General features: G+C 47.2%; 2 protein-coding genes across 2 annotated transcripts; both read right to left on the bottom strand.

Moving 5' to 3' along the window:
- Nucleotides 1–1,139: 1,139 nt before the first annotated feature.
- LOC144141711 (uncharacterized) lies at nt 1,140–4,437 on the bottom strand. The gene is made up of 2 exons (XM_077673223.1): nt 4,186–4,437; nt 1,140–1,336 (listed from the first exon to the last, which is right to left on the bottom strand). Exons 1-2 carry the CDS (start codon nt 4,409–4,411, stop codon nt 1,284–1,286), a joined length of 279 nt encoding a protein of 92 aa, XP_077529349.1. The 5' UTR covers nt 4,412–4,437; the 3' UTR covers nt 1,140–1,283.
- A 1,294-nt stretch (nt 4,438–5,731) lies between these two features.
- On the bottom strand, nt 5,732–9,781 carry Ip259 (NSA2 ribosome biogenesis factor-like IP259). Its single transcript, XM_077675368.1, is given in 5 exon segments — nt 5,732–5,920; nt 6,419–6,636; nt 7,650–7,704; nt 7,918–8,952; nt 9,695–9,781. Coding segments are annotated over 4 exon segments (1,377 nt in total). The 5' UTR covers nt 8,872–8,952; nt 9,695–9,781; the 3' UTR covers nt 5,732–5,770.
- Nucleotides 9,782–9,843: the final 62 nt, after the last annotated feature.

The following is a 9,843-nucleotide window of genomic DNA, read 5'->3' as shown; positions in this document are numbered from 1 at the left end:
TGCACTCTGAAACATGTTTGTATTTGTGAAATCTGTGGTATTTGGCCGCTGTTGGAAGAAACTAAATTATTGGAAAAACTAAACTATTTTGCACTGTTGGAACTGTTGGAAAAACTAAACTATTTTGCAAGAAACAATAGAACAATGAAAACATCATCACCTTACAAACGTTAGAAACACTGTACGTAGTAGGCAAGAGTCAAACAGTAAAGCCAGGTACTATGGCTATAAAAGCTGTTGTCCAAGTGGTACTTTGATCCATAAGCATTCTTTACCAAGTACCCCAATATGAACAGTAAGCTTTGCATCTGCACAAAAATGCACTGTTGGCAAATTTAAGACATTTAGTAGTTACGATAGTGTAAATGTAGGTCATTGTTGAAAAACAACAAAAAAAGATAACAAAACGAAAAGTCACCTAATTTGGCAATTGATAGCAAAATCTGGCAACTATAGACCCTTTGCAAAAAGGCGGACAACACTGAGAATTCAGTGGTGGTGAACGCGACGACGCCATTAGAAAAAAAGGAGGTCGTAGCAACGCCGTTGCGGTTGCACGTTTTCGCCCACGGCTTCACAAGTCTGTTGCCCCACGACGCGTATGCAATTACGGGGACGGTGGACGGTAGCTACTCCATAGAAACTCTGTGCTCGCAGCCTTTTCGCTTCCTTTCTAATGGCGGCGCAGCGGGTGCACAGTGTTGCCAGAGTGGCTTGCTGCTTTTCCGCCAACGATTTGGACATTTTGCAAAGGGTCTATAGTCTGCCACAGGAAATAAAAAAATGGGCTAACAAAATCTCAAAGGTGCATCCAATCCAACGCCTTCATGCAATTAATTAAAAATACAGAAAAGACGCTGTCAAGGTTGATGTGTTCCTTCAACGACATCAAAGAAACATGAGGTTACTTCTGTAGTTTTTTTCACAAAAGACTCCCATGGCAACAATAGTTTTTTATAACTTGATCCACCACAATGTGAAAAAATGCATCCTTTGCATACCTACTTAAGTTGCCTTTAGACTTAATTTGAAGCAATAAACCAAGCAGGCAAGGAAGCTAGTCACTCTGCTCTGTGGCTGCCAAGTTTTATGCCAAATCAAATGCATTCAGCCAACTAAGGCAACACACACGCACTGTGTGAAGGGTACACACACTAGCACCTTGCAAGTGGCCATAATAGGGTGGTTCAGGCAGCTCACTTTTAAGGTGATGCAATGCTTTTAATGGTTGAAACTTCACAACACTGCGCATACAAGAAGACAAAAGTGCTTGCTGACCGCTGTCAGGACACCTTTGCTTTCTTCTGAAGTGGCCCATCGTCCGATTCCTCTTCCTCTGTAAAAGAGCAGTACAGTCACCTGTGCAGTACGTTCCAAATGTACAGCCAGCCATGTTTTTAACCATCTTGCGATGGCACCGACTGTTTTGTACACTGGCGCATTACAATGAAGCAAACATTCAAAATAACCAAGACTGTGCTTTGGCTCACTGCTGACTGCTGGGGAACTGGGCGAGGGCTGCTGTAAGCATCGGCTATAAGGCTGGTCCTTACTTCAGACAACAGTTCGGCGGCAACATCTGTTCCTCTTACTTCACGTGCCCAGTGAAATAGGCAATGCCATCAAGTATAAAAGCCCATGACTTACTTGCGCATTAAAAGTAGTCACGCATCAACGAGGAGGCAAGCATTATGAGACCTCCTCACCGACACAAAAAACTTTACCATTCCTCCCTAAAGAAAGTTGAGAGAAGCGCAAAAGCCAACAATGCGCCCAAGCTTCGTTGACTCGTGCGTCCGACCGATCGTCACACCTTCAAAGACCCAAACCACAAACGAAGAACGAACCAGTGCGACCATTTGTCGCACACTAAGCAAATGCATCAACAAACGATCTAAATGCACACCGATACATCATTTATAAGACAAAGGTATACTATAGTGCATCTTCATAACCGATGTGTGTGTTGTCTTATCCAGAACTGTTCCTTTTTCACGATTTTCAAGTGACCGGTTTGACACAGTGGAAGCCCGGTTTATTCACGCATGCGCCGTGTGTCCAGATATCTTATCAGAGCTTTTCGGTCGACCACCTGGTCTATAAAGAAATGCATTAGTTTTTTGACAGGACGCCATTGGTCCCAGTAAGATAGCTTTAGCTCCAATAAATGAAGGAAAACAACAGTGGATATCACTCTCGCTTGCCTAGCCCTTTCAGTGAAGGGATGCACCCGATGTTTCTGATGCATTCATGTTCCTACGGGGACTTCTGACTCGCATCCGCTGGGAACAGCGAAGGTTTTAACTTTACAGCAAAACTCCTTCTGCTTGCTTGCTCACTTCCTAGCTTGCTGGTAGTTGCTTTGTTTACGTGTTAATTTACCCGTGCCATGTGCTACTGTAAAGCTACTGCATTTTGTTGCAGTACTTGTAGCAGCCTTTTTGTATTCAGGTAAGGCACCATATGAGGTACACTGTCAACGCTTGTCCCGTGTGTTTTTTCTCTATCATACCCGAGTTGTCGTTTTAAGGTATGCTATAAAAGCTAGCTCTTTTCTTGCCATTATATCTGCCCAGATTACCATAGCGCATATGAAACTGCTCAAGAAAAATAACATTACCTCCCGTCGATAGTGCACCTATAACGACACGAAAAGCATGGTGAAAGTTTACCAGGTTATACAATGAGACGAAAGAGGTTGTTCGTATGACGGAAGTGAAAAAACAAAAACTGAGAAAATGTAAGCACTGCTTACGCAGCTGCAAATGTCAAAGTATTAACGTCCAATTAACAAACACCCTGGGGATGACATGGTGCCAAACGGATATGCCAGTATTGTTGGTGCTGCCATTTTCCTTGGCATTTCACGCGAACTGCTCTGTCTTGCTGGTGACTAGTGTGCCACGGGGTGTGGGCAGTGCATATCCGTGTCTCGCAATCCCGGTGCACCAGTGGGCAAAGTGGACCACCAGTGGGCCCCTTAGCAAAGGCAACACTCCTGCTACGAGGTAACATGACAGGTTACAGCCAATGGGGAGGTTGGGCCAATGAGTATCCACGTTCGCAACTAGTTCTCCTGTTGGTTCCCTTCTGTTCACGTTAAAAATAACTCGCACGCCACATTACATGTGCGGTTGGAATGGAGTAGAGGTTGTCACGCGTCCCTGTATTTGATTCTCTAAAGCCTGTAGAAATGCACAAAGTGGTGTCAGCATTTATTTGGAACATCGGAGAGGGCTTCCGATTGGCCGCAAAAGGAGGCAGCGCTGAAGGCGCAAGTTAAACCGCAGGGCCTTGTGAATGCGTTGTGGACTGCAACTTCAAAAACATTGACAACTGCTACATACAGCTCGTTGTACAACGAGTTTTACATTGCTCGACTCAACTTGAAGGTTTGTTCATAACTTCGGATCACGGCACATGGCCACACAGGGGATTGAACAAGAAGCTGACTGTAAAGATTGGGCTAGTTGTGACCTAGTTTAATTTAGATGCAAAAATAATGAACGAGAAAAAGCACGACAAAAAGAACAACAAAACCTTGGAAAAAAATAGACGAGTCAGAAAAAAAAAAAAGAAGGAAAGAATGAATAGTTGCAAGGTAACCACACAATAAGGCTGAATGTGGGCATAACATGTGTACACGCTCAGGTGGGTTGGCCTGGGACAATGGCTGCTGCCAATAGAAGCTCGCAGCCATTTCACAAATTGTCATTCGGCTGCGACGTCAACACACCCATGCACACAAGGGGATTGGCTAACGACGATGACAGCTGTTGTCAAAATCCCACGGCCACTTTAACCTGCCATTTCGCTGGGACGTCACCATACCCACCCACAAACCAAACATACCCACTCAAGGGGATCGGACAATAACGACGACAGCTCACGTGGCGTTAATACGGCATTAATGCATTCGCAATCACGACTAATAAGCAGTGATAGATAGGTATGCTGAGTCTTTTTCAACTGAGACTATGCCAATGAGAGGAATTAAGGCGCCACTAGAGGCATTGCAAAACCATGTGCATCGGTAGGACGCACTGCGATATCCTGCGTGTGCATCTGCAACCTAGCAATACGGAAAGCTTTGTGCTGCACTACAGACAATTGTGTTCGATGTCGGCAGCGCCCGGTCCTTCTGGTAAAGAACGTAGGTGATTATGGCAACGGATTTTGGCTTACCGTCGTCAGCATTCTGGTCGCCAGCGCCTGACTTGCCTTGGTGTTCAGCGTCCACTAACTCGGTGATGTACGCATTCGCCTCCTTCTGAGCTGCGGCGACAGCCTCTCTGAGTCGCGACAGTTGAGTCCTCGGGTCCCCTGATGAATCAACCGGCTTTTCGATCCGGGATGCGGTCTTTCGAGCTTCGCACCTGCCGACCACCTCAACTACCACGGAGGCTGCCATATTTTCCAGTGAGACGCGCCAGGCCACGTGACAAAGCGCTCGCCGAAGTTTCGGTTTCGTTTTTAATGCTTAGCCGAATGTAATCGATCGTCTGCTTTATCTTCGGCTCAAGAAAATATGCAACTCTACGATACTTTACTGGAAAATTGTCTTTTCAACTTAATTCCTCCTTCGTTGACAGAGAAACTACTTGCTTGCACATCACGCCAACCGCCTCGATAAGCCGCGTAGGTTCGGCACTGCAGTTCATTCTCCCTGCGCCAGAACGGTCGTTTGTGGCATTTTTGTAATGTTGCGCACAGACTTTCGGTACAAATACCGGAATATCTATGGGGATATCGCAATACTGTAGTACATTAGTGTAACTAGGCCTACCTGTACACAGCTCGCCGGAAGGCAAAAGCTGGCTGTTCCTTAGTTGGCGTTCTTTGCCTCCTTTACCGTTATTCTGAATCCTTCCGAAACGAGTTTTCCAGCCAAACCAGTCATTTGCTACCTATCAATTTTCCGCTGTACAATTTTGGAATTTCTTGCCTACCAATATCAAAACGAAATCGTTCTACAAGTTTAAGAACAAACTACCTGCTTGAAGTCTCATCTTTCATTGGGGCTCTTCGATTTAGTCTCGGACTCACCGCGGATAGTCCGAAGATTCCCCGAAGCCATATGGATACATGTGAAAATCGAATGCTGGACTGCTTCTCGGGGAGTCCGAGACTGTAAATCGAAGAGCCCCATTGTGTAATATGGTTGCAGTTTTTTTTTTTGCGCTTCCATCTTTACATTTCTATTGTCTTTGATGTGGCATATTGTTAGTTGCATCTGGTTTTGTGCAGTTTACGATTATCTATATAGTGATGTTTAATGTTAGAGTCGCGTTTTTCATGTTGCTCGAATTCTCTATTTCAATGGAGGTATTGCATACGGTTTCGGCCTTGGGACCTTCCTCTGTACAACCCAAATGTAGGCATGTGTAAATTACTGCAATAAACTCGAAGAGATCCTTGAAAACCATTGCCTCAATTCATTGTGTGGTCTTCCACTCAGTCGCATCGAGGGAGCACATGGAGTGGAGGACCGCCCCAGAATATTAAGGCAATGCAGTGAGCGAGAATTAAAGATCCTTCGTATTACCAAACCACAGCCCAAACTACGACGGCTAAATATGCAAACTATGACGGCTGAATATGCAGTCTTATAGCCTTTCTCTAGACAATATTTGACCATCTCGAAGCATTTCTTTCCACCCAACAACTACAACAATTTTCCTATTGTAAACTCTGGCACCGCAGCCAGGCAGAAACGGCGCAGTAAAACCAGTTTTTTTGTCACCCAGTGATTTATTTTACACGTGACAGCCTACTTCTCGTCGGGCTTGTTGTAGACGTAGGTGAGGCAGCACTTGCCACAGTACTGCCTGTCAAAGTGCGCTGCCATGAAGACGCCGGCACCACAGTCCTCACTGGGGCACTCCCGTCGGAGCCGGGTGATCTTGCCATTCTCATCCACCTGGGGCAAAGAGAAAAAAGCCACAGCATGAGCAAAAAATTCTCATAAAATTAAGGGGAGAGTGCAAAGGCCTCTCCCATTAATCTCCAATTACCCCGGAGTATTACAGCATCCCCTGGCAATACTCAGACTTCTTTACTGCCGTTCACCATTCTTTAATTCACTACTGTTCTTTACTGCTGTGCACCTTTAACTTTCAGTGTGCACTATAACATACTCTGGTCTTATACTGAAGCACAGCACCTGTCCTGTACTTTGCTTCCTCTGTTCTACATTTGCACCATACAATTTCAAAACAAACCCTTAACTCTATATTCTTGCCAAGCATGGTTCAACTTGCATGCAAGCTCAGATATGTTGTTTGCTCATTACAGTAGCGGCCATTTTCTATACCAGAAGACAGCAATGGGGCGCTCAATGCTTTGGCCTTTAACGAAACTTCCCAGCCATGCCCCTTAGAAACAACTGCTACCAGTTGGCCGGAGAAGAGGAACCCACCTTGTAGAACTTGAGCACAGCCAGCTTGACCTTCTTCTTCTTGTGCTTGTTCTTCTTGGGGGTGGTGTAGTTCTTCTTCTTGCGCTTCTTGGCACCACCGCGGAGCCGCAGCACAAGGTGCAGCGTAGACTCCTTCTGGATGTTGTAGTCCGACAGGGTGCGCCCATCCTCCAGCTGCTTGCCCGCAAAGATCAGACGCTGCTGGTCCGGAGGGATGCCTGCGCCCCCCCAACAAGAGATTGTAAACATTGTTGGCATTACACGTCCCAGCTCACGCTACGACAAATCGCAGAGCACGAGTGCTGCAGTTTCAAACCTCTCCAGAAGTCAACCACTCGCAGTCAATGAAGCCTGTCTGCTTTAGCCATTTAACATAAAAAAGCACAACCTTGCCAAATCACTGCTTTCAATCTAGCAACCTAAACAACCTGTAATGGACCACGCAACTGCGGTAAAAGCTGCATGAGTTTATGCAAGCACGAAAGGAATAGGTTGTATTCACTGGCGAGGAGTGCATGCCAGCAACGATGCGTGTCGCCTTAGCAACAGGTACGCACGGGCTCGGGGGCGTGCATGAAGTCATGCCGCCGAGCTCAAACGCATTACTTGTTTCACAGAGTTCTACAGCCTACCCGCTGCAAGTCGTTGGCAGAGGTCAGCTGATTGTCACCCGTCGTGTTTGGGTATCGGCTAGATTGTTAATCTGTCGGCAAGTGCCTTCCCTTTCGGCCATTGCTGATAGGCGCCACTAGTCTTCCAGCTAACAATGCATACACTGCTACGCTGCGCGCACATTCACAATTTTAGGTGAGAATTACATCTTGGCGCCACAGCCAAGAATCTGGTGGTGATGGCAGACAACTGAGCCCTTGTTTCCTGCGAGATGCACACGTGTGCAGACATCGTGGACCCCGCCCACCATAGCGGTTTTCAGAGTTGCCGTGAGAAAAAAATCGGCCGCTAAGCTTTGATGTGAATACCACGTCCAGCCACAATTCAATGTGGTGTAGTAGTTGGTTGACTGCAGTTTCTAATATGTTTCACTCTGACTACACAATCAGCTTTACAAGTACTGTCAACTGTAGGTTCAATGAGAGATCAGGTAAGTTTGACTCACAATTATATAAAAAAAAATGAGAGGGGGCTACCTGTTGCACTATTTCAACCAAGGTGTACTAGGTTGACAGCACTACAGCACATGCTGTGAAATCAGCTATTAGAGTGCACTCACCCTCCTTGTCCTGGATCTTCGCCTTCACATTTTCGATGGTATCACTGGGCTCGACCTGGGGACAGTAGAGGAAAAGAACAAAACGCAGACATTAGTCCCGCTGCTCTCATGGTCCATGCTCGTGGAGCATTGAACACAGGCCATCAGATGTGCATACATAGTGATTCGGTGTTTTGTGGTTTATCACCAGCGGAGTGCGTATGAGTGGTACATGATTCATCACAAAAAGGGGAAAAGAGGAATCTAGACCAACGGGGGGAATGCTTACCTCAAGGGTGATGGTCTTGCCCGTGAGAGTTTTTACGAAGATCTGCATGGTTTACCTGCAAGAAAGAATAGGAGATGAAAAATGGTCGCAAACAACATCAATCGCACTAGACGTGCCATTTGAACAGCATGAGAGAGAAGTAACACCTTGTGGGGTACCGAAACTTTTTATTCACACGAGAAGCACAGCATTTATGCACCCATCGTTCTCCGGATTGTTCGTCACCTGGGCGTACTTTCCCCACACCACCTTACCCCCCTGCGTAACCAGTCCCAATTCGCTAACGTTCACCTCAATCACCGTTCCCTTGGTAATCACCCCCAGCTGAGAGTAAAGCGGGGAGCTCGGGTTCTTTTTCACGCCAATAATCGGCAAGCAGAAGGTGGCCTTCAGCTCCGGGTGCGTCACGTGGGCCTTCTTGAACCGCAGCGCCATGGGCCGGATGAACCTCTCGAACTTGGGCGGCTTTCGGGTGAACCCTTCGCCGACAAACGTCACCTTAGTCACCATCCTCTTCCACGCCTTTTTCTTCCGCTTGCCCGTTTTGATCACCCTAAACGCCTCGGAATCACCAATTCCGCGGACTTTCGGGATCGGAACGTCCCACTTGCCGGCCTTCTCCTTCCGCTTTTGCTTGATCATGTTGGACAAGACCTTCGCCCGAGACTGGTTTTCACGGTCGAGTAGGTAGACGGGAACGGCGCCCTGCGCGGAAGCCTCGGGTCCCCGCTGCTTGGTGAGCTTTTCCTCGTGCATCTTCAGCGTCTTCTTCATCTGGACCTTCTCGGAGTAACGTTTCTTCGTCAGCATCTTGGCCTTGAGGCCCCGCGTCGTCTTCGCCTTCTCCGCATCCTCGTGCGGTTTGCGGCCGAGCCGCTTACGGAGCCGCTCGTGGTGGTCGAGCCGGTAGCCGTAGCGGCGTCGGTGCAACTCGATGTGTTCGTTCTGCGGCATGTTGGCCGCGACACGCTAGTTCCTTTGCTGCCAAGTTTTGGAGTGTGTAGTTCAACAACGTTCCCCAATCCTCCAAGTCACCTGCGAACGGACATCAGGCGTTCCGTAAGGCTTACTGGTTCACTACGATGCTAACACTGGCGTAGTGCGCGCCCTTATTGCCACGCGTTGCTAGAGCCCCGCATATACGGGGAATTTCCCTCCAAAGCTGATAGGAATATTACGAAGCTTCCCACCAATTAACCCCAATTTAAAGGTAAGCTGTAATGAAGCAACTTGCAACGTGCCGAGCGTTATCGGATGACGGAACGCTGTGTTCAAACAGCAGGGCTCCCCAAAACTTGGCAGCAAGGAGGCGCACAGCCCACACGTGGGAATAACGCCGAAAACAAAAATCACCCACAAAACTGCAAAAATATACACAAGAACACGTAACAACCCCGAATACGAACACCGGCGCGACGAACACCACGTTGCAATGTTCCACGACACGTTCAATCAACTTACGCGTAAAACCAAAAAAGCGGGAAAATTACACGCGGAATCACTAAGATAATACAAAACACCAAACAAGCATACCCACAACATGTAGTTATCGTGCAAGCAGCTTAAGTTTTGACTACACTGAACGACAGAACACGAGGGTAATGTAGTCCTAGCGTTTCCTACAAACGATTCGCATTCCGAAAAGTTAGCTAAACAGATTGCGCACGACGTTACAGTATTGCGCTACTACGCTTTATTCCTTGTACGACGGTGGCTGTCTTTACGTATTACAAATTGGAAATAAACACATTCACGAAGCAAAATTGTGGGGACTTACGGCGTTAGCCTCCGCGTCACACCGCCATTGGGGAGAAAAGACCGATCCGTGCGCGGGGATCACAAAAGTGGCCGCAGAGAGCGCAGGAAGGGGTTTGTAAAAACGCGAGACAATCACATATATTGTCCTCACTCTAAAGTAATACAATT

The sequence above is a fragment of the Haemaphysalis longicornis genome, unplaced genomic scaffold, assembly GCF_048455015.1.
Source record: "Haemaphysalis longicornis isolate Haplotype H1 unplaced genomic scaffold, Haemaphysalis longicornis Haplotype H1 scaffold_6, whole genome shotgun sequence".
NCBI classification, from domain to species: domain Eukaryota; kingdom Metazoa; phylum Arthropoda; class Arachnida; order Ixodida; family Ixodidae; genus Haemaphysalis; species Haemaphysalis longicornis.
The sequence above is the reverse complement of the archived record's forward strand: the minus strand, read 5'-3'. Positions and strand labels throughout refer to the sequence as shown.